The sequence below is a fragment of the Arvicola amphibius genome, chromosome 6 (genome assembly GCF_903992535.2).
Source record: "Arvicola amphibius chromosome 6, mArvAmp1.2, whole genome shotgun sequence".
Lineage (NCBI taxonomy): Eukaryota > Metazoa > Chordata > Mammalia > Rodentia > Cricetidae > Arvicola > Arvicola amphibius.
Window position 1 is genome coordinate 123,977,637 of NC_052052.2, and position 24,243 is coordinate 124,001,879.

The 24,243-nt window shown below is 46.4% G+C and overlaps 1 protein-coding gene and 1 non-coding gene across 3 annotated transcripts; one reads left to right on the forward strand and one right to left on the reverse strand.

The window, feature by feature from the left end:
- Positions 1-5,824: 5,824 nt before the first annotated feature.
- LOC119816518 (butyrophilin subfamily 2 member A2) lies at positions 5,825-15,846 on the reverse strand. 2 transcript variants are annotated; one of them, XM_038333259.1, is made up of 7 exons: positions 15,762-15,846; positions 13,646-13,993; positions 10,694-10,975; positions 9,571-9,744; positions 8,091-8,111; positions 7,972-7,998; positions 5,825-6,432 (listed from the first exon to the last, which is right to left on the reverse strand). In XM_038333259.1, the coding sequence occupies exons 1-7, from the start codon at positions 15,844-15,846 to the stop codon at positions 5,825-5,827; spliced, it is 1,545 nt and encodes a 514-aa protein (XP_038189187.1). The 2 variants fall into 2 exon arrangements, with proteins under 2 accessions (XP_038189187.1, XP_038189188.1); XM_038333260.1 differs by lacking the exon at positions 7,972-7,998.
- An 8,260-nt stretch (positions 15,847-24,106) lies between these two features.
- On the forward strand, positions 24,107-24,178 carry Trnaw-cca. The gene has a single exon. It is a non-coding gene; the product is annotated as a tRNA-Trp (tRNA).
- Positions 24,179-24,243: the final 65 nt, after the last annotated feature.

Here is a 24,243-nt window from a genome sequence, read left to right on the forward strand (position 1 = left end):
TTAGAAGCACAAACATTTGTTGCAAAGTTACAGGTACAATTTTTACCAATCAGAAGTCAAAGATGAGGGAATTTCCTTGTGAACTCCATCACTGTCAACTGGCATAGGATGGAAGTCGCTCAGCGCAACTGATCAGCTCCAAGCCTTCCGGACTTCCTTTCGTATTGTCTTTTCCTTTCAGTCCTTCGTTTGCCGTCAGGATCTTCTCCTAGAATTTAATCATTGAGAGGTGGGAACTGGTGGTGTGGAGGTGGGAACTGGTGGTGTGGAGGTGGGAACTGGTGGTGTGACCTCCGCGTTTCACAGTTTGAGGAGCTGGACTCCTCTGATCCACCCCTACTCCTCTTCTGAGCTCCAGACAGTTGGTATTTTGTATTTTTTTCCCTATTCTACTTTGGGAAGCTGAAAAATAATAGGCTCAAGAGAAGCACATTCTCTCTAATGAGACAGTTATTCTACCCACCCTTAAAAGTGTATCCAACCTCCATAAGTCACCTCATTTTCTGTGACTTACCTATTGTTTCTCCTCTGCCCATTTCTTTATCTTTTCTCTTATCTTCTTTTCCCAAACAATTACTCCTATTACAGCTCCCACGATGATGTATGGCAGCATCAGTCCTATTGGGGGAGGATTGAGGAAGATGGTGCTGTAACAACCCAAAAGAAGACTGTTTCCTAGCATCTTTTTTTTTTTTTTTTTTTTTTTTTTTTTTTTTTTTTTTTCGAGACAGGGTTTCTCTGTAGCTTTGGAGCCTGTCCTGGAACTAGCTCTTGTAGACCATGCTGGTCTCGAACTCACAGAGATCCGCCTGCCTCTGCCTCCCGAGTGCTGGGATTAAAGGCGTGCGCCACCGCCGCCCGGCTCCTAGCATCTTTAGAGAGGTCAGTAGCTCTTGCAGCACCAATTCTAATTGATCTTAATAATAAAAGCCCAGTGTCAGATATTATTATTTTAATAGTAAAAGCCTACTAGTTCTTACCTGTATGAAATCCTCAGACCTTCTGGGATATCCTGTGTCTGTAACTCCTCAGACCGAATGCCTTCTCAAAATACCTCAGACTGCCCTGAGTTCCTGTCTCCTCCCACCTTATATTCCTCTCTCCACCCAGTCACATCACTCCTGTCTCCACCTCCCTAGTGCTGGCATTAAAGTCCTGTGATCCCAAGTGCTGGGATCGCCTCTGTGTCAGCTCTGTTTCTCTTTCAGACAATCTCCTGTAGCCCGGGGTGGCCTTGAACTCACATTGATCCTTCTCCTGTCTCCCGGGTACTGGGATTAAGGTTGTGGGCTGCTACTGTATTGCCTAGATGGCTAACTTGTGGCTTAACTCTGCACTCTGTACTTCAGGCAAGCTTTATTTTTTAGATGACAAATAAAAGACCAGTACAACTTCTAGGATGCTCAGGGTCTGGGGTGGGGATGGTGGGTCCCTTGTGTACACCAAGCCTTGTTTTGTCCAAGCCTTCTTTTGTGGCACTTTGGGCCACCTCTACAGGACATCATACCTTGACCAGCTTTGGGCAAGTGACTATCTACACTGACATGTTGGTTCTTTAAGAAAACAAGAAGATGAAGTGTGGCAATGCAATAGGATAAGGTATTTCTCCCATTCTAGGAGACTGGAACTTCGCCTGGACATCACAGCCATTCTTCATTAATACACCTTGAGGGCACACAAGACTGCTAGCCTACTGTGTACTCAATCTTTCTGCATAACCCGCCTTTAAGAGGACAAAGTAACCAACCTTACTTTTCTTGTATTTCCCAGTAATCATTTTTTACAGCCTATATGAAATCATAGTTGGGTCTTATAGTATCTGTTTTTTCATGGTTCAGAACTAGAGTGGAGCCGGTGTGTTCTTATCATCTGCTGGAATCAATAAAATAGAAACTGAAAGCAATCTCACAGAAGAAATGTTTATTGCCTGATAAGCATTGATTTTCGATAACTATGTTTCTTATCTCTTTAATTGGGGTCAGTTGTAATCTGCGACTTAATCCCTTATAATAACACCTTGCTAAAGATTTCTGTAAAGTGTCCCTCATTTCCTCCCTGTGTGACCATTTCTGTGCTGTTTAGTTGCGGGTGTGGGAGGCATGATATACATCCTTGTTGGAGAGATATACATCCAGATAGATACAGACAGAGGGACAGATTCACAAGACAGCTTCACAGGCAGGCACAGATTCAGACTCCTACAACAAAGAGGCAGGCGGGGGGTGAGGGGACACAGGGAGAGTTAGTGCTCACATCTGGTCTCAGTCTTCACCAAATGTCACTAAAGCTTAGTGCTTTAATTGATCTTCTTATGCAACAGCCACACATTAATGGTGAGTTGAATTTAATATTAATGGATTCAAACCAACCACACTCACTTGCCTGTATGATTTTTCATCCATTTGGTAGAACACTCACTCACACAGCCCCCATATCCAGCAAGGGTCTTCAGGAAGGTGTCAAACTTAGTTCTTGTGGGCCTTTACATACAGATGTCCATTCTTGGATAATGCTACACTACAGACCCACCTCCATCCACCCCACCACACACAAAATAAGTTATGATGTAATAAAAAAATTTAAGACTATTTTACAACAGATTTGACATACTTAAGACAGTTCTTTAAATCCTCCTGAGATGCCTTGTAGGTGACCCAGAGGCATCTTAGCTCCTTTTGCTCCTTTCAGTGATGACCAGATCGGAACAAATTTTTGACAGGTCTGTGCATCCGGCTGCGTTCCAGGACTCTGGGGTCCTGTGGGTCTGCACAGTGCATTTCTGGTAGCCTCCCCACTTAAAACTTTGCCACTGCCCTGCATTCTTGCAGGACAATTTTTTCTCTCATTCTTTCTTAGTGATACCTGCTTGCCCAGCACCTTTACTGGGTGGAGTTATCCTTAGCCGCTACCTCAAAGCTTTGTTCCGCTTCTTGGAGCCCCCTTTTTGACCCCACCCATCTCCGAGATCATATTTTACAGGTTCACTCCTCCTGCCAGATATGTGCCCAGGCCAACCCACAAGGGCCTCTCCACATATGTCAGTCTCTACACCAGCTTCACGGACACCAACCGGGCAAAGATTGGCAGGTTGATTTCACTCATATGCCTACTCATGAAAAACTCGGTTATCTCTTAACACTTGTGGATACTTTTACAGGACGGATAGAAGCCTTTCCGGTCTCCAGGGAAACAGCAGATGTGGTGGCTTAGCCTTCACTTCCAGGGTCATGGAGCTCGTGTCAGAGGCTCTCAACATCTCCTGGAAATTCCACATCCCCTACCATCCACAATCCTCGGGAAAGGTGGAGAGGCCCAATGCACTCATCAAACAACTAACCAAGCTTTACGTTGAACTCAGATTATCTTGGCCCTCCCTTCTCCCCATTGCCCTGACTTGCCTCAGGGCCACCCAATATTCCCCTATGGGCCTGAGCCCTTTTGGGCTGCTTTATGGCAGGCCCTTTCTCCTTAACCATCACCTCCCAGTTCAAACTTCTCCACTGCTGGGGTACCTACCCTACCTCTCCCTTTTAAGGTCCATTCTCTCATTCACATGCTGACAGTTGTCTCCCTGCCACCACACCAGTGGACCCTAATGCCCCTAAACCTGCTCCGCTCTCCCCAGGGGACAGAGTATTCCTCAAACAGTTAACTCCTAGGTCTCTTGAACCTCGATGGACAGGACCTCACACGGTAATACTCACCACCCAGGACCTCACACGGTAATACTCACCACCCCTTCGGCTGCCAAGCTCTTGGGACACCTATACTGGTACCATCTCTCCAAGCTCAAGCGGGCACCTACTCAGGACACTTGGTCTGTCTAGCAGATAGGACCTTCCACCCTCTGGTTTTCCAGGATGCTACAATGAAGGGCCTACCTGCTCCTCGTCCTGGCACACTCATCTTTGGTAATAACAATATTTTCTTCCTAGACACCTGCCTTCTCACCTCCCCCAAGAAACAGATGCCTGGCATCTTTGGAGTGACAGTACATGGGATGCCTTTCCAGCCACACCTCTCGCTGAGCGTGGACCCATAACACCTAGCTCTCCCCTTCCCCACGTCACCCTATACCTGCAGGAAGTAACCAGACTTGAGTTAACACCCTTTTTCCTAGAGAGCCTATCACTTCAATTTCCTGTCATTCCTATATCCAAAGATTCTGGAATGTTAAGTTGGGAGCGTAGACCCCAGCCCCTCTCATCTATCCTAGACCCCAGGCCTGAAAGTTGTATTGGTCTGGACTCCAAATCCCAGCATGCCAGGTCCTGACCCCTCCCTGGGGGCGGGGGGGGGTCAGGACCACTCCCACAGGGTACTTAAATGAACTCCCAAAAGAACATGTGGTCTCTTTTCCTTCCTCCTGGTGCAGGAATCCCATTAAACCTGGATATTTCTTAATTTGGCTTGTTTTGATTTGGCTTGATTGGGATTTGTGTTGGCAGAGAGCTCGCGTTAGGAAAAAAATTCCTAACAAAACCTTGTGTTGAAACAAAACAAAAAGAAGTAAAGAAAAGTAGGGGAAAAATAGCCAGTACAGAAATAGCTTTTAAAATAAGGTATACTATTCATATAAATCTATGGTTAATTTTTATTAATTTAATATAAATTAATACATATAGTTTTTCTGTTTTCAACTTCAAATGCCAAAGTAGTAAAAGACATTAGTTATGCATGTTTGCATAAACCTATAATTCCCACAGTGTAGTGGAACACACCTTTAATTACAGCACTCAGGAGGCAGGTGCAGATCTCTGTAAGTTCAAGGCCAGCGTACGGTACACAGTGAGTTCCAGGACAGCCAGAGATACATAATGAGCTCCTGTCTTGAAAGAATGATAACAAGAACAAAAAAGGATGGAGCAAGAGAGTCGAGATTTCAACAGCAGTACTAAGACCGTGTCTCAAGAGAAAAAAAAAACCAAAAAAAAAAAACAAAACAAATCTTAATAGGCATAAACCCCAAAGAAGAGCTTAATCATTTGTATATATCATAAGATCATAAATGGAGCATGGCTGTGCATGTCTTTAATCCCAGCACTCTGGAGGTGGAGGCAGGCTGGTTTCTGGGAGTTCCAGGCCAGCCTGTTCTACACAGTGAGACCCAATCCTACATGAGGAGGAGAGGGAAGATGACATCCTGAGCCTAAGAAGCTTGAATTGTTACTGCCCCTAGTAAACCTGAGCCATATCGACCCGGCTACTCAGTAGGGACCTCAGGTCTCAAGCCACTATTCCTCAGCATGGACACAGGACTCAGAACTGAGTGTTTACTGTAGGGACGTCTGAGCCAGCTTACATCCAGATCACCACAGTTCACTCTTTCCTTGCATGTGTAGGTCTGCAGATACCCACTCCAGGCATCTTTATTACATAATATAAAAATCTTCAGCTTTGGATATCAAAGGACCATTAGCTCCTCCCTCCCCATAGTGGTTCTATGGGGCCCACCCTAAGCTCTCTGGTCCATTTCTTTCATCTATGTCCTCATTTCTCTGTCTCCTTCCTCTGAAATTCTCTCTTTCTTACACCCCAATGAAGCCTATTGCCCTTGCCTTGCCCACTGTGGCCAGTGCAGTATGTTGAAGCTGCAAGTTCTCTGCCCCTCCCTTTCTCGCGCTTTCTTCTCAGAGAGCTGTGTGATAGCAGTGGTCCAAGAAGACTGGGCCCCCTAGTTAAAAGCAAGTGAATGACTGAAGGAGTGAACTGGGTCATGGGCCTGAAGTATGCGTGAAGGGGGCAGTTGGAAGATGCTCGCAGTGAGCGGAGGGACATAGGGCCTGCTCTCCACCTGATGGTGCTGTGCAGAGGGAGGTGAGAGCTATGGCTTTTTCCCATGGCTCTGAGAAACTGGTTTTGTCCTATATAGGATCAACCCACCCTCAGGTATTGTGACTCCCTGTGCCCCTGTGAATGCTGGGCAGATGACGAGGGCACTGTCATCAGAGCCAAGCCTAAAGAAAGGTCTCAGGGGTCCAGCGAAGGCCACAGGGGGACATGTGTAGATGTGTGATCTGTCTCTCATGTTGTAGAAAGAAACATCTCCAGCTTCACAGTCCAGGAAGATGGCCACTCGGTGAAGACGCTCTTTCAGAGGTATGATAGTTTCTGGGGAGGACAGGGCTCTGTACTGGTTTCCAAACATCTCCAGGGTCCAGAAGCCATTCTGAGGAGCCAACAGGGCCTCCCCTTTCCTTTCAACATTGTCTCTACAAACGCCAATGGTCCACACCATAACGTTTTCCACCTCCACCTCCCAGTAATGCTTCCCTGAGGAGAAGCTCTCCCGGCCCAGGACACAGGGCCGGCAGTCAAATCTCTCAGGGTTGTCAGGCACGCTCTGCCTAGAAGCACCTCGTCTCACACTTCTCTGGTCACCTGACAGGAAGAGCTCCGGATGAGCTGTATCTGGATCCAGAACCACATCAGCTGTAGAGAAAGGCTCAGGCTTAGTGCTGAGATCGCAGACCTCTGAATATGCACAACCTGTGGTCCCTCCTGAGGTCCTGGGAGCTAATGTGGAACTCCTCTGTGTGGTGGCCTTTTCATAGAAGGCTTTTCTGATTCAAAGATGCTCACACTGAAGCTCCTTTTTCTCCTAGGTACAGAAGTACTGTCTTCTGTAGAGAAGACCGGGGCTCCAAGAAACCCAGAAAGTTTAGCGAATGAGCTGAAGTGGGTGGTTCCCCTTCCAGCATCCTCAGAACTGATCCAGTGTCTACCGTAATATAAGACTTCTGGGATTCTCTTAGTAGAAACCATCCAACGTGGCTTTGACCAACAAGAGAGGCTTAATCTCTCACTCTCCCCAATGATGAGTCAGTTATTAAGGAATTTAAGTGAGTCTCACTACACAGGGTCCTGGCTTAGCACAGGATCACTTCACTGGTCTCTGCATCCCTTCCACCAGATGACATCTGATTTAAATGTCTGATAAGAGTACCCAGCAAAGAATACGGAAGGAGAGCAAATGTCCCCCAAAGCCAAGCTGAGAGGTGTGTGCAGCAAACTTAAAAGGGGGATATTTTCAGCTAGGTTGAAGCTCATAGTAGTGTCTGCTGTGGGTACAGGAAGTGTTTGCCAACCATCTTGCCTAGTGAGTCTACTTTGCCTGTCATGTTCGAATGACAGCCTCCTTTCCCCATGTTGGTATGTCTGATTGTAACAATGTATGATTGTCTCAAGTAGGTCGAGACAATTTTGAATCCCCCCCCCCCCTTCCTTTTTTTGAGACAGGGTTTCTCTGTATCCTTGGAGCCTGGCCTGGAACTAGCTCTTGTAGACCAGGCTGGCCTCGAACTCACAGAGATCCGCCTGTCTCTGCCTCCTGAGTGCTGGGATTAAAGGCGTGCGCCACTACCACCCAGCATTTGAATTTCTTCTTAAGGAGCAAAGGTCCTTCTGCCAAGGTATCTGGTGAAGCCTGTATTCTTTGATGCTTGGTGACGACACATGAAGTAAGAAATAATGCTCTGGAAGAAAAGGTGGCGAAGCTCTGGGCTCTCCCTCACCCGACTCACTGACTGGTTATGTCCTGGGAAGAAGTCTTTCTGGACACCTAGTAATTATGTCCCTGATCAGGACCAGGAAGTATATTGTCTTTTTGCCACAAGGGGATCCATCTGCTCATTTTAACTATCTCCCAGGTAATAAATACTCAAGACAGAATTGTCCTCTTTCTAATTAATTCAGGATTCGAGAGCTGTGGGAGAACTATTCTGTATGCAAACCTCTGCAGCGCTCACAGAACCCCCTCTGGAAAACAGAGGGACTGTGGAAAACAAACAGCAGGGCAGACTGAAGCTGGACTGTTTCCCTGACAGACCTGGGCTCCAGCATTAGTGGGCTACAGCCAGGGAGGCCCTCAATCCCCTACCTCCCAACTCCGGAGCCCTGCGTCCTTGGTTCATGTCCTCCCTTAGTGTGGGGAGAAGTCTCTGGATAGAAGGGGATGCCAGAGGCACTCACCGGCATGTAAGAGGGTCCTTCGCCATCCTGCAAGTGACAGAGAGGTGAATGTCATGAGGTCATGGCTAAGCCGGCAGAACACACACTGCAGAGAGTAGTTCAGGGAAGCTTAAACTTACGCAATTCTTCTTGAAGTTGCCCTGAAAAAGAAACAAGGTGATGTCCTCAGTAGGCAGCTGAGAGAATTTGGATTTGTGTTAAATGATACGGGGCTGGCTCTACCTACTGCGCCAAACCCTTCTTTCCCACCTAACAGGGTTAATCTCCATTGTGACCTTGGGGTTTAGAATCACCACGGAAACAAACCTAGGTTTGTTTTGAGAGATTTTCTAAGTTGGGTTAATGAGTTTGATCAGGTGAGAGTGAGAGCACTTGCTGCCAAGCCTGAGTCTAACCCCCAAGACCCATGAAGAAAGAACCAACTCTCACAAATTGTCCTATGATTTCTACATGAAGGCAAGGGTGTGCTATCTTCCTCCAATAAATGTAAGAGAGACAGAGAGAGAGAGAGAGAGAGAGAGAGAGAGAGAGAGAGAGAGAGAGAGAGAGAGAAGTTAGTTTAGGAAGCCGGGTGTAGTGGCACACGCCTTTAATCCCAGCACTCCAGAGATAAAGGCAGGTGGATCTCTGTGAGTTTGAGGCCAGCGTGGTTTACATAGTGAGTTCTAGGACAGCCAGAACTACATAGTAAGACTCTGTCTCAGTAACCAAATGAAACCAAAATAGAACAAAAACAGCAAAAGTGTTTAGGATCTGAAGAGATGGCTTAATGATTAAGAGCCCGGGTTGCTTTTGCAGAAGACCAATTCCATTCCCAGCACCTACACAATGGTTCAAATATCCACAACTTCATCCAATGTCCTTTTCTCACCTCTATGGGCACCGGGCATTTATCTGGTACACATAATACATGTAGGCAAAATATTTATTCACATAAATAAAAAATTTTTCATTTACTCTGTGTGTGTGTGTGTGTGTGTGTGTGTGTGCACGTGCCATGTTACAGGTGTAGAGGTTAGAGGACAGCCTGTAGGACCTGGTTTCTTTATACTATGGGGGTTCTGAGTATTTTACTCTAGGATGTCAGGCTTGGTAGCAAGTTCCTTTACCTGCTGAACTATCTTGTCTGCCCCTGTCAGATAACTTTATCACAACAATGAATAAAGTAACTAATAAAACAGCCATACCTGAGAACTGTCAGAAATCAGAAGTGGTACGGACCAGGTGAGTAGACAATATAAGGACTGTTATATTGCTAGCTTTTGTTCAGTAATATGGTCCTGCTTGGAACCAAGTGAATGATGCAATGCTTACATATTGGAATGGAAGATCCAAAAGCCTAGTTATTAGGATATAAGAGTTCTGAGCCCTTCTGCTGCCTCTGTGGGTCCTTCTAGTACAAGCTTCTACCTGTCAGAACGGTGGTGTCCTCTCTTTTCTTTTTCCTCCTCCTTTTTTCATTGTTTTTGATATGGTTCTGTGTAGTCTAGGCTGGTTTTGAACTCACTTTGTAGCTAAGGCTGGCCTTGAACTGAAGAATAGTGAACTCAACTGTTCTACTCTTTTACCTTCTAAGTTCTCTTTTCCCTAGTTCCTTACGTGCAGCTTCTTTTTCTTCATATTCAACTTCTTTCTCAGCGGACAAGATCAATTTTTTCCTGTGTTGCTTCTTGACAAGGAAGATACTTCCAGACGTCAGAAGAATCAACATTAGAACGGGCAGAGCAACAGCCATGGCCACCATCCAGAGAGGAAGGCTGGGCTCGAAGGATTCTGGAAAGTGAGCCAGAGAAGTGCTGTGTGGTGAGAGACAGAACATCAGGACTAAGTGTGCTCCTTGGAGGAAGTTTATCTGGAGAGTTCCCTCAGGTCCCAGACCTGGGGATTCTCCCTCAGAACCGAGGACGGGAGAAAGATGATGGCTTTTTACTGGCTGAACTCTTACTTTCCAGGAGAAAAAATGCAGGGTCGCTGGGCGGTGGTGGCACATGCTTTAAATCCTAGCACTTGGCAGGCAGAGCTCTGTGAGTTCGAGGCCAGCCTGGTCTACATAGTGAGTCCCAGGACAGTCTCCAAAGCTACACAGAGAAACATTATCTTGAAAAAACAAAACAACAAACAAAAAATGCAGGGTCACCCAGGACTTCCATGGATGAATGCCATGGATGAATGCCAAGGTTAGCGGTCTGCTAAATCTCTACAGCTGTTACCTTCCAGAGGCCTAGAGCATTCTGGCCCAGGACCTGGCAATGGCTTCCTCCTTGCTTTGCCCTTGTTGCATACAGTTTCTTCTCAACTGAGGGACAGAGATCCAGTTTATTATTCATTAAAAGCCTCCAATGTGCTGGGCGTGGTGGCCCATACTGAAATCCCAATACTAGGGAGGGTGAGGGAAGAGGATCACAAATTCAAGTGTAGTCAAGTTTCAGTAGTGAGACCCAGTCTGTTCCCCTGCCCTCCTAAGTGTGGAGCTACAGGATGAAGCAACGTAACAACTGTTCCTCGCTCGTCTATCACTGTTGATCACTACCCATTCACATGTTTGTGATTTTCTTCTTGTGTCAAGGGATGTGGCCTCAGTTCAGCTCCAGCCTCCAGCTCTGCAGAGCCAAAGATCCTTCCTCAACCCGTCCTCTAGTCTCCCATCACTACTCCAGATATCAGTCTATTTGCAGAAGAGCCTACCTTTTCCCGATATAGCTCCAGAGAGCAGAAGACTAACCTGGAATGAAAACCACACTCTCCATCTCCTGGTTGAGCAGGGTGTTGTTAACAGAGCAGGTCATGTTCCTCACAGAACAGTCTCTGATGATCACATTCATGGTGACCGTGAAGAGGCCTCCTCTGTCAGCTGTATACTCTTCCTCCAGGGCAGGCACGACTTCATAGTAGGGGTCTCTCCACACAGCTTGGGGCTCTGGGTACCACCCTTCAGATGTGCACTCCAACAAGATGCTCCCATCCTCAAGGGTCTTCATGTTAATGAGAGGCGTAGAGCCCAGGCCTAGAAGGAAACACCAGAGCTCAGCTAAAAGAATGGCTGGTTTAGTCTCAGCACTAGGAAGGCAGAAATAGGAAGATCTCTATGAGTTGGAGGCCAGCCTAGTCTACATAGTGAGTTCCAGAACAGCCCAGGCTACACAGTGATACCTTGTTTCAAAAAAGCAAACAAAAATAATGGCTGGTAGGAATGTAGGTATGGGTAGGGATGTAGCTCAGTGGGAGAGTGTGTGTCTGGCGCAGCAGGGGCTCGCGTTGGATCCTTAGCATCATAAAATAAGCAATAGTATTTCAGTGTGTGTATTTTAAGTGGTCTGATCTTAATGATAGAAACCAAGGGAAGGGAAGTCCACACTGGCTGAACCTACGGGTAATGAATATGCAGCCAAAAGATGGAGGGATGATGAGTCAGGAAGGAAGAAAGAAAAAACGGGGAGAAAGAAAGGCATTGATGCTAGAGAAGGGACCAATGTGCCAAATGTGCTGGAAGCTAAGAGCAAAAGATTCTCACATTTACAATCGTGTTCTAGCTCCAGGGCTCATCGTGGCTCACATATCTCTACTGTCTCCTTAAAGGCTTGTTGCTTCACTGATCCTGCCAGAGACTCCAATCATCTGACTTCTAAGAAGGTATCTTCTGTCCAACCTAAAGAGGCCAACTTAGAACTTCACTTTGTGCTCTGTGGGAAATTCCTCAGCTGCTTTGGCCTTGTGGACATTTTAGAATAAGAATCTGTCAGGATGCCACAATCTTATAAAACTTTCTTACTTTAAGACACTGTCCTTTCTCTCTCCCTCTCTCATGACCAAGCAGAGGAAAGGCCATGGCCCGCAGCTGTGTGCTCACCACACTGCCTGCTGCCTTTGAAGAATAGGTAAAGTGTTTCCACAAAACCAACTCTTGACATTCAGAAGTGTTTAGCTTTTAGGGACTCACTCAGGTAGACAGGTAGACAATCTGTATAGTGCACCCTCAAATTCACCTATTAGGGAGATAGGAATGCACCTGAGGTAGTCAAAACAGTGCCATGTGCTCTGTGTATGTCATCAGAAGAGTGTCCTGGAAGCCTTCAGCAGGAGAGAACATAAGGCAGAGCAAAGCTTTGGGTATGTGGCGGTAAGACATGTGTGTCCCTTTAGGCATGCCCCACAAACTTTTATTGAATAGTTTCTTTGTCAAGATCACCCAGTAAATTATACCAAAGAAAGGAAATTCAAGCACTCAGTAAAATTCAGTGCTTTGTATTCTATTTGATGATATTTGTTGTTGCTGTTGTTTGAGATAGACCTCATTATGTAGTTCAGGCTAGCCTCAAACTCACAGAAATAATCCTGTCTCAGCTTTTGGGTGCTGGAATTACGTGCATATGCCACCACACCAGAGCATTCAACTTGATTTCTTTTGTTTGTTTTTGAGACAAAACTCTCATAGAGCTCAAGCTAGCCTTGAATTAGATACGGAGTTGAGGATGGTCTAGAACTCCCGATCTTCTGGTCTCTAAGTCCCAAGCACTGGAGCGGAAGCAGGTGTTTGCCATCATGTGTGGACCTTCAATTTGATTTTGCCAAGGAAACAAAGTAGCTAAAGACGTCCAGTCTCATTCATAAAACTTGATATGGAATAAGATTCAAAATAATTTGACCAGCCAGGGCTATATTTGAGAGTCCCTGTCTCAAAACAACAAACAAACAAACAACAAATCCAACACATACACACATGAAGTGTGACAATCTGGCAAAAACAATCCTATAAAATATTCCACAGGGTTCAGAGACAACAGACTTAAGGATGAAATCACCCAGTCAATCAATCCAACAAACAAAATAGGAAATTTAAAAAAAAAATTAAGGGGTGCTGGGGAGATGGCTCACTGGGTAAAGCACTTGTTGCCAAAATGCAAAAACCTGAATTTGGATCCTCAGCACCGAAACAAAAGTTTGGGTGGAAACATGTCTATAACCCCAGTACCACCAGCTAACCCTGCAGTTCTACTGTGAGCAAAATCAGGGTATGAGGGTCAGGAAACCTTCTGCCTTTACTATTGTGTGATACAAAAAAACAAAAAGTCATGGCTCCTTGCCCAGCATGCCCAGTTTAATTGCCACTTCCAACCTGAATCTCTGCAAAATTGTTCCAGGTAGTACTCTCACTCAATGCCTCTATGGGGTTGACAGTCCTAGTGCGTCACTTTACTGCTGTATTTAACATCTGCTCTCGTCACAAGTCAGTTGCTTTCTCTACAGTTGCTATTGGAAGAAATGGGGGGAAAGGCAAGATTAGCTGGGGATGAGGATGATGGTGATACAGGCTGCAATCTCAGCTCTCGGTAGGGAGGTAGGAAGATCAGAAGTTCAAGGTCATTATCAGCAACAAAGTGAGTGTAAGCCTGACCTGGGCTATACGACTAATATTAACCTGTGAAATGTCCATCGTGACTTTTGGGGCAATGCTTGTTTATCTCAGGTATCCTTGCACATTTTCTTCTGTCAGTCTAGAAGCAACGGTTACAGCTTAGCAGAGCTCACTCAGGTGGACACAAGAAGCAACTCTCCTTGTATAAAAGGGATCATAGGCAAGAAATGTGCTAGTCTGTGATGATTCCGAATCCAAGAGAGCAGTGTCCCCCAAAGGTCACAGTGGGAAAAGCCAACAGAGGAAAGTGGAGCGACTCACTTGCTACCAGGAGCCTCATGATGGCCTGATCATAGGACCTGCCTTGCTGGAAGTAACAGCCGTAGATGCCATTGTCATAGGCTGTGACATTGTGGACAACGAGCGCCACTCTTCCCTGGCTGATGTCTGTGCTCACGAAGGTGGTTCTTCCTTGATATGCCGCCATCTGCTCCTCTGCTCTCTCTTGACGGCCTTTGTACACCAGCACTGCAGGGGAGAAATGCCGCCGAAACCACCGCACCTCCATGTCTTCTGCATTTCTCTCTGGTGACAGGCAGCAGTGCAGTGTGGTATTTTCTCCTACCATGGCCAGGATGGGCTCAGCTGGTCCCATGACAGTAAACTGGGCTATTCAACAAAGGAGGACAATCAGACAGGAATTCCAGCCATTAAATTTCCAACGTACTCAAGTGGTATTCTAGGGTTTCAGGAGTGTTCAAGCTATGGCCCTGGATAGCTATAAATTCAACACAATGCAAAATGGTGAACTTACTTACATGAGGTTTGTTTTTGACGTTGTCTGTTTTGTTTCTGTGGTTCTCAAGTGTGAACTCTGTAGTGACAGTTTTGGGTCATGCACAAGCTGTGCTTTGGACACTAGCCTGGTTAGTTTTAACTGTCAACTTGACACAACTTCGCATTATCTCGGAAGAGAATCTCAGCTGAGAAATTGCTTAGGTCAGATTGGTCTGTAGTTATCTTTATGGGGGGGGGAGATTGTCTCGATTGCTAATTAATGTAGGAGGGGCCCCACCCACACCATGCCCTAGGCAGGTGATCCTGATCTACACAAGAGCCTGAAGCCAGTCAGTCAGTAGCTTTGTCCAAGGGCCATCCTGCACTTCTTTGGCAGTGAATTAAGTTCCTTGGTTGGAGGCAGTGATGTATGGAATAGCAAGGAGTACTGCTCTCAATTCCTTTCGTGACTTCCCTCAGCGAAGAACTGTGGTCTGGGGCTGGAGATATGGCTCAGAGGTTAAGAGCTCTTCCTAAAGGTCCTGAGTTCAATTCCCAGGAACCGCATGGTGGCTCACAACCATCTGTAATGAGATCTGGTGCCCTCTTCCAGCCTGCAGGCAGACATACAGGCAAAGTACTGAGAATACTGTATGCATAATAGATAAATAAATCTTTAAAAGAAAAAAAAAAAGAACTGTGGTCTGCATCTGTACCAATTAAACATTTTTCTTTCCTACACTGCTTTCTGTCGGTGCAACAGAAATGAAACTAGAACGGATACCTTCAGGTCATTTACTGTGTGGCCCTGGAAAGTCTTCATCTAGAGTGGCCCGGAGAACTAAAAGGCTTAGACAAGTTCTTTTCAAGGTCAAGGGGGCTTCCTAGATAGGCTGGTAGTTGTGGCTGGTGAGCAGCATCTCTTGGAACAACCCAATGATGCTGTAAATGCTTCAGTAACAAAATACTGAGTTGTGCGTAATGCACACCCATGATGCCAACACTCAGGAGATGGAGGCTGGAGGATCAGCTCTTCAATGTCATCTTTAGCTATATAGCAAGTCCACCATGAAGAAGAGCAAAATAAAACCAACAAACCCGAACCCACATGAGCAGAACACGGAGGTCACCCTGAGCACACACTGAAGACCCAGTGCTCAGAAAGACTTGTTCTTGTGCGTGTGGTACAGACCCAGGGTTCAAACCACAACTGTGTATGCTAGGCAAGCACTCTAGCAACTGAGCCACATTTCCAGCCCCCTTGTTTTGTTTTACGAGACAGCATCTTATTATGAACCCCTGGCTGGCCTTGAACTCTTGGCAGTCTTATCTCGGTTGCCCAAGTTTATAGGTGTGCACCACCACACCTGGCATTTAAGTATTAGTATTTGATTATGTGGCATTAGACAAAGGATATTATTAAAATCTACTTCATCTGTTTTTAACTCTTTTGGCACTTGAAATTTTACAGGAGTATGTACAGGTCTCCTTTGAGGCTCTTGCTGCATTTCTTTAGGACAAGATTGGGAAAATCCAGGGTATACATTCAGAATAGAAGGGTGAGCCAGCACAGCTCCAGACCTCCTAGCTCTGTCTGTCAGGAGAACTGTGGGCATTGCTTTCTCAAAAGGTGAAGGGAGCAAGAAGCCTACGGCCTTACCTGAGACCAGCCCAAACAGGCTGAGGACCAGGAAGAAGAGAAGGTAGGCTAGCCGGTAAGACTGCAGGGAAGTAGCAGGCTCCATAAGTCTTCGGGACAGGGTCACCTAGATCAAGTAAGGACAGGCAACAGAGGAGAAATCACCCACGGTTCTCATGGCTGTTGTACTTTTTGTCCCTGTGCTGGTCTCATAAGCATTCCAACTTCTGCCTTAGATGGACAGACTCCTTCCTAGCTTGATGGGAGGGTTCACTAAACATCCTAGTAAACAAACAACCTAAACAGCAAGCAGGCAGCTTTCTGCTGTCTAATTAGGATCAGCTGTCTTTTCAGAGTCCAGTTTCTTCAGCGGTCATTTGATATTCCTCCCCCTCTCTCCTCCTTTTTCTCTCTTTTTTTGGCCTTCTCGCCTCCTCCTCTCCTCTTCTCCCCATCTCCCTTTCCTCCTCTTCCCGTTCCTCGGGCGGGCTCTTTCTCCTAATTATCTACCACGTTCCTCCCCTTTCTCCTTCCTCCCTCTATCCTTCTCCAGCCTCCTTCCCTTTCTTCCCCTCCCCTTCCTCGTCCTTTTTTCACCTCCTTGTGAACCCAGGTAAAGCTAGGTAGGTAAGACCGCCCTTCCCCCAGGTGTCGGCTTTTCGTTCACAGCACGAAACCCCTCACCCCCAGGCTCCTACAGCCCCTGCCAGGTCTCCGAGCGCTCCCACCCCTTCCCTACCTGCTAGAATTAACCTCTGTGTTTTTTTTCTTCTCTGACCCTCAGATACCGATTATCGTGCCACCAGAGAAGAAACTGCTATAGAAGAGATGAAAGAACTTTCCGCTCTCCATTAGCCTGAAAGTGCGGGGACTCACAACAGACCTCGGCGGAGGTCTCACAATTTCCATTGAGTCGTTTAGAGCCTGGGATTGGTCGGCCACGAGTTATCAGCCAATAGTATTCCTGTGTCTATCTGTCACCTGTTACTAGGTAGAATACACTGAAACAATCCTTCCTTTCTGCCCTCGGGTCCTCCTTTCCTCTCTCCTTTTGCCCCTTTCTTTCATTCCCTCCTAGTCTCCCCCTTCCTCACCCTCCCCATTCTTCCCCTCTTTCTTCCACTTGACGGATCCTGGAGTTGTGACTGCTGTCCAGAGACCCCATCCCTGTGTGTTGACCTGTGTATGAAGAAGGGAGGCAGGGAAGCCAGACCCAAGCAGCCCCCTTCCCAAGCCAGAAGAATCCTGTGCAAATTGCTAGGCTTGCCGAGAGGAGTAGTGGAGGAAGTCGCAGGAGGCAGGCGTGGGTGGTTGACGGAGACAAAAGGCAGTACCTGTATTCGCCGCCGTCTGAGGCCCGGTGGGTAAGGGGTGTCTGTTGGGGCAGCTGGCCCAATCCTTGCGTTCAGGGGTGTGGCTGCCCCAGGGGAGAAAGGTACCTTTAAAAAGGACCGGGTCCGGGAGGGACGGCCCTGTTTTTTCTCCCCACGTTACCCTTTGCTTCGCTGGACCCTTGGCTCTGTAAGTTCCCTTATTCTCCTTTTATTAAAACTGATTTATTCTAAAAGGACTATTTTTGGTTATTTCCAAACTCCTCCGACCGCCGTTACAGGTGTCTCAGGAGGACCCTGAAAAATCGTAGGGAAAAGTACTTTTCCTTGTGGAAATGACGTCCTTTTGGGACAGGGGACCGACACTGACTTTGTCGCTGTACTTTATCAACTGCTTACAGTTCTTCTCTCTAGTATCCCTGAGCGGACACCTATATTGGTGACTATATTGTCATTGGACTACTGGATGTTTTATGATAAAAGTCTGGGCTCTGGCAGTTCCAAAAGGCAAGGCTTGGGCCACCTGTCCCCTGGAAGAGCAACGGAAGACAAATAATGGTGAAAAGCAGAGGATATCTATCTAACGTGGCCACATTAAGGAGAAAAGAGAGGTCCAGTGGCCTCTCCCCAAGTTCATACTCATGGTAGAAACATGAGACTTAAGGTTAACTAGAAGGCAAGAGGTATCCATAACAACTGGCCCTGGTCAAGATGTGTTCCTATCCATCACCAGCTATCATTGTTTCAGCTCCAGTCTCTCCTGAAAGGAGAGCCAAGAAGTCCTCAGACTGTGTGAAGTCTCTTCCTGGGAGGCAGGCTTCTACCCTGGCACTAGATCTTCAGCCTTTCCCTTCCCCCAGCATGGAATTCCTAAGGAAATTTGACTCTTTGGAGGTTAATTATTTTATAGTCAGCTGAAGAAGAGGGCACTAGCGTCTCTCTTTAGACCGTCTCCTTTCTTGCTGTGGTGGTTACAACTGTATAGATGTTTTCCAAGATAATTGCCCAGAGTCACAGCCCTCAGCTCAGATGTCCAAGTGTTTGCTTGGGAGGCCTCCAGTTCATTGTGATCCAGTTTTAAAACTCTGCCCTTCACACTAGCATGACGCCACAGTCGCCTTTGCCCCGTTCCTGTAGTACCTCCTCTTGTTTCCCTTTGTTTCTGCCTTTTGGCAAGCTTTTCTTTCTTTCTTTCTTTCTTTCTTTCTTTCTTTCTTTCTTTCTTTCTTTCTTTCTTTCTCTCTCTCTCTGTCTCTCTCTCTCCCTCCCTCCCTCCCTCCCTCCCTCCCTCCCTCCCTTCCTTCCTTCCTTCCTTCCTTCCTTTCTTTTTTGGGGGAGGGGGCAGGGAAGAGGAGTGTTGTTGTTATTATGTGTGTATGTGTTTTATTTTGTTTTGAGACAAGGAATCACTATGTAGCCCTACCTGGCCTGCCTGGCTTTAAACTCATAGAGCTTTACCTGCTCCTGCCTTCCAAGTGCTGGGATTAAAGGCAACTACCCCAGGTGTTTGATCAGCCTTGGTGTTCATAAACTCCAAATGTTCCTGGAATGAAGTGTCCCCAGACTCACCTGACACCCATCACTTTTGCTACTCCTGTATCCTGTCCTATATTGTTACTTAGGTGTCAGTGGCATCTTTCTAGTCATTTGAGTATCTCTTTCAGAAGACAGGTACCTGCATGACCTAATTCCTCTTTCCTTGCAGGGCCCAGGGCTAATCTCTGCACAAAGTTGTTCAATACAAGAGCGAAAAGGTTTTGAGCAATGCCATTTCCCCAACAACAGCTGACCCAGTTCCTGGTCCTGTGCACTGGAGAGCTCCAGACAGAGAAGGGGCAGAGTCAGAAGTCCCACCCAAGGTCAGGATTTCTTGAACAAGGAACTGCCTCAGGGAGAGGTGTGCTGCCCAGTCATAGAGTGCTCCCCTGTGTGCAGCAAGCCCTAATCTTGAACCCAGCACCAGGGGGGAGGGAGGGAAGGAAGAGGAGAGAGAGACACCTGCAGGTTCCTACTCTGCTTTGCAGGAGGAGCTTTTTTGACAAAAATAAAAGCCCCAGAAGGCCCTAAAATAACTGCTTTTTCTATTGTGTTGATCTTTAACCTGTCAAGAGGAGCTTCACCTGTCATCCATCTGATATTTCTAGCCTATACTCAAATGCAGATTGTCAATTCAGTGTCTAACCAGAGCTCAAATACAGCATCAGATTATTCTGCTTGGGACTAGGTTGCTGGAAGGATCTAAAATTTTGAGCAACCCACAGCACTTTCTGAAGAAATGAGCCGTGAGGCTTGGGTCAGAAGCGTTCGCTGCAGTCAGTCTCAGCCTCTCCGTCAGCTAACTAGAACCTTTGGAAACATGCTTGTGACCAGGAAGGTGAACTGTTGCCTATACGTGGCTTAGCAGGAAACTGGGTTCCACTAGGCTGTGCTACATAGAATAATGACAGTCTCTGCCAGTTTTTCTCCAGAGGGACAAACCCAAGAGTCACCTTCGTTCAGCTCTCCAGAGACCTAGGGTGCACACGCCTGTCCTTTAGGATTAAAAATGCAGAGTGACCAATGATCTTTTGAACTGCGGCTCCATTCTTAGAAGGTCATCTGAGTGTATCTTCTACACATACATTTAAAAAAAAAATCCCTATTCTACCTGTTCAAGTTTCAGACCTCTGATTTATACAGTCAGTGATAGTAGCAATGGTTGAACCTTGGAGAGGAGATGTCTTGAGGAAAGTGCTTGGGCAGGTCAACACATGAGTGACCTAAAATACTTGCTCAAATGAGCAGGTTCGTACAACTTTTCCTTGTTTGCTCCTTGTTTCTTAAAAAGCCATGCATCACTGTCTTTGGCTCTGGCTGGCTTTTTGTTCGGCCTGCTTATACCCAAGATAAAACTCTAAATCACTTGCTAATTTACCTATGTTATAACACCTTTGGGCCAGAAGTGTTTTCCACTGGTGTGGTCATCTGTGAACTAGAGGACATCATTTGATCCACCTGAGTGTTGTTGCTAGTTCTGCCACTCTCCTTAGTAGGGTCCAACCGTGTGGGCACTACTCTTCCTTGAAGGGAGAGCTTTGGAACTTGGCTATTCATGGTGGAAATGGGTTGCAATTCCAATAGTCTTAGCAATGATCCATTCCCTTTGGATCCAAGTATTGATCTGCTGCCTTAATCCTGTTTCTTCCCCCTTGCAGTAGCCCACCCTTAGCTGGTTCTGCATAGGCTAACATCATCTGGGAGGTTTCTTTTGGTTGTCCTCTGAGGCCTACAAGAGTGGAAACTCTGAACCTGTTGTGCCCCATTTCAGCCAGAAGGAGCCAGATCAACTTGATGCCCATTTCCTAAACGACTGCAAGGTGGCTCCTGTGGTAGCAGTGGGCTTGAAGGTCACTGAGCACCACCCAAGAACAGACCATCCAAAGGAAATGCCTAACATTCCAACCACTGTAGACAGGACCACCCGCCAGCACACACTCACCAGGACACCCCTAGACAAATGTCAGCCAATCAGGGGTCCTGATCCTCAGAACTCCCTCACCCCCATCTTTACTACTATAAAAACCCAACTCTAACTGAGCTCGGGGCTCTCCATTTATTCCAATATGTTAGACATGTGGAGAGACCGAGTTTGCAAACTTGCATAAAATAAAGGCTCTTTGCTTTTACATCGGGACTCTGTCTCCTTGTTGGCTTCTGTGGGGACTTTGCAAATTTGGGCATAACGGTGCTCAGGTAATCTTAGCTTATGGTCCTTCCCACAACCAGGTATTGCTTCAGGGTAAACTACTAAGACTCAGGCCTCCATTAAATTTATCAATGGCTGAGTCCTACTCTGGCAGGTGATAATGGTTGGAAGTAAAAAACTTCCTTTGGGTGATCTGTTCATATTTAGCTTATCATGGCTGGCCAAAGCCATGGGGTGGCTGAAAGGCTCCCTCAGCCTTTTTTCACAAGGATTCTTCAAGGTCAGGGTACTTCTAAAAGACAGTTGTTCCTTCTACTAGCTGCCCATACAGTGATTCTGCTGAATTCCTACAGAGCACAGGGAAAAAATGCTTTGTTTCAGCAAGTGATGTACACAGAAACCTGTGTCTTTCAGCATTAAGATTAAAGGAATTCTACAGAGAAACCCTGTCTTGAAAAAAAAAAAAAAAAAAAAAAAAAAAAAAAAATGAAGGAATTCAAGTCAGCCTGGCTCCTGCTGGCCCGGCTTGTCACCTGGGTACCCTGTTCTTTTAGGAGACAAGCCCCTCCCCTCCCCCCACTCCCACACCCAGACAAACAGATTTTCTACCTCCTCCAGTCTGTGCCTGCTCTCTTTCCATCCCTCTTCTGAACAAGTAACTACTCCTCCCCCCTCTCTTTCTTTCTCTCTCTCTCCCCCCCTGCTTCTCTCTCTTTTTCCCCTTTTTTCCCTTCCCCCTTCCCTTTCCCTCCATAACCCATTAAATAAACTCTATACCCAAACTCTCTTTGGATGACGTATCTGTCTGTCTCTCACCCACTGTGATCTTCACCTGCTCCCCGAGGACCCTGGTAACCCTTAAGAATTCTTTGTCATTAGGAGCCTCATGGCAGAGTTAAAAGACCCTACGAATGTTTTAAATTGTTAGGAAAAATCCTAAGATGGGCGTCCAATTAGGTCAGATCAAACCAAATTAAAATGCCCATTTTTTTATTAAATATGGCGCTCTTGAGTGGCCAAGCACATGGAGGGGAGAGAGAAAAGCGGGGAGCACATGCAAACCTGGAACCATGTGTTTCTCCTCTGGAAGTCCACTTAAATACCCTGTGGGAGTGATCCTGACCCTTCCCCAGGCATGCTGGGATTTGGAGTCCAGACCAGTGCAACTCCCAGGCCAGGGGGTTGGGGTGGATGCCAGGGGCTGGGGTTACACTCCCGACTTAACATAAATTCCATAAGGAAAACCTCAGGAGCAAAATGTTGCACACGAATTTGGTCCCAGCCTCCATCCTGCTTAACATCAGTCTTCATCATTGTCAAAGGGCATCGACTTAGTCACCTCAGGACTTTCCCTCAGAATAGTAAAGCAGTTAAAGAGACAAAGATAAGAACAAAATCACCAGCCGTGATTGTCATCTTCCCACCCCAGCATAAGCGTCCACAGCCCTGTGTGCTGGTATCTGAGTGTGAAACTGGGCACATTCTCTGTTTGTTTGTTTGTTTGTTTTGTAATTTCACACGCTATCTTTACCTTCAGCCTCAGGCTCACAATCTTATGCCTATCTTATGTCCCATCTCTGGGGACATCGGAGCTTCACAGTCCTGCTTCAGAACACCATCTCCCCCAAACTGTGACCGCATAAAGTGATGTTCTGAGGTATTAGGGTGAGAAGTTGTCTGAGGCAGGGTTCCTCTGTGTAATAACCCTGGTTGTCCTGGAGCTTGTTTTGTAGGCCAGGTTGGCCTCAAATTCCCAGAGATCTGCCTACCTCTGACTCCTGAGTGCTGGAATAAAAGGCATGTACTGCTACACAGGGCTAGGTTTAGAATGTTTATATATGAATTTCAAATTGTGTTCCCGGAGGTCCAGGCTCTTTCCATTTTTATATCTGAGTGGCTTCAAGTGTCTCTGTACTTGAAGAAATAGCCACACCCAATGAAGAATGTAAATTTCATGCTGCTCCAGGATCCCGCAGAGACTTAGACGCAGGCACAGCTCAGTTTCCACTTAGCAGCCCAGAAGAGCATTCTGGGGGAAGTCAGTGGAGCAAAATTAGTTGAAGACAAAAGGCATTTGGAGAGGGTCAAGTATGGGGTATCCTCCTTGATTAAGCTTGAGTTGCATTATTCGAGGCAAAAGCATTATTCATGGGACTGGAGAGATGACTTAGCAGTTGAGAACTCTTTCTCAGAATTCTCCTGTTCAGTTCCCAACATTCATGTCAGGCGGCTCAGACCAGTCTGTAATACTAGCTTCAAAGGATCTGATTTTCTCTTCTGGCCTGCCCAGGTACACAGGCATTGCATAATTAAAAAACAAAAATAAGTCTTAGAAATATAGTATTCAGAATTCCTGGGTGTCAGTCAGTGAGAGGCAGAAATCAGAGCCTTAAGGGTGAGGGGCCTCTGAAGTCTCCTGCACACACATGGCGTACACACATATACCCACGAACACAGATCTACACACAAACTAATACATCAGTGGTCAAAGAAAGCTAGCTTTATCCAACTTGAGAGACCGAGGAGAAGAGTTCCCCCTAGTGGAAGGGCAGGACATCTAGCTTTAGGGAGCGTGGGAAGGATAAGAGAATCAGACTGCTGTCTCCAGGAAGAAAGCAAGGCAAGGCCCGCCTGGATAGCCCTGAAATTGATTTTAGGAAGATGAAGTAGGCATAGAGATGTCACTGAGAAAGAAACAGAGTGCCTGAGATCCTCGAAAGGGAAAATGTTTGTGCTTATGAAGTTTCCTCCTGGTCCTTCCCTGCCATAGACATAATCATGGGATGTTTTTGCCTCCATTTATCTAGAACAGGTAACACAGTGGTATTTCAGACTGTAAAGAAGAGTGTTCAATAGTCCCAACTTTTAGCTGCCTATAGCCAATTTTGTTTTAACAGACCTCACAGACTTCTGAAGACTTGATATAATTGTATGACGACACATGAACTTTCAGAGAAACACACTTGACATGTTGTTTCACTCTGGCAGATGCGTTTGTTTTACCCTGTTCCGGGACAGAGATGTGATCTGGAAGGCGGTCAGGATCCGATATCCGTCGGTTCCATATCAAACAAGGAACAGAGGTGCAGGGAGAGACTGTTACCTTGCACGAACGGTGCTGCACGATTACGAGTCTCCAGACACCACGTGAAGTCTTTCCCCGGAGCCGCTAGCGCGAATCCACAGTCTCCTTTACAGAGTTCAGAGCTTGCAATGGTTAGTTAGTGTTCATTGGGGGACAGGAGGAGAAGAAAGGAACTTGTCAAGATCACCCGTCACAAAGCTCCTAAGAAACGAGAAGATATTTACATAGATTTGATTAGACAGCAATTAAGCAACTCACCTAGGGAGACCTCGTGGCGCAACGGTAGCGCGTCTGACTCCAGATCAGAAGGTTGCGTGTTCAAATCACGTCGGGGTCAGCAAATTTTATATGAAAGAACTACACGGAAAATACTACCCTCCTTGGTTGACAGTTTTGTACACA

What these genes read in the sequence shown, in the direction of transcription:
- LOC119816518 (XM_038333259.1), bottom strand. Translation starts at nt 15,846, where the DNA reads ATGGAGCCTGCTACTTCCCTGCAGTCTTACCGGCTAGCCTACCTTCTC. An exon ending in CATGAGGCTCCTGGTAGCAA is followed by an intron (nt 10,976 to 13,645) that starts GTGAGTCGCTCC and finishes GTTTCCTTCTAG; the next exon opens with GCCTGGGCTCTACGCCTCTC. An exon ending in GCAACTTCAAGAAGAATTGC is followed by an intron (nt 7,999 to 8,090) that starts GTAAGTTTAAGC and finishes TGTCACTTGCAG; the next exon opens with GATGGCGAAGGACCCTCTTA.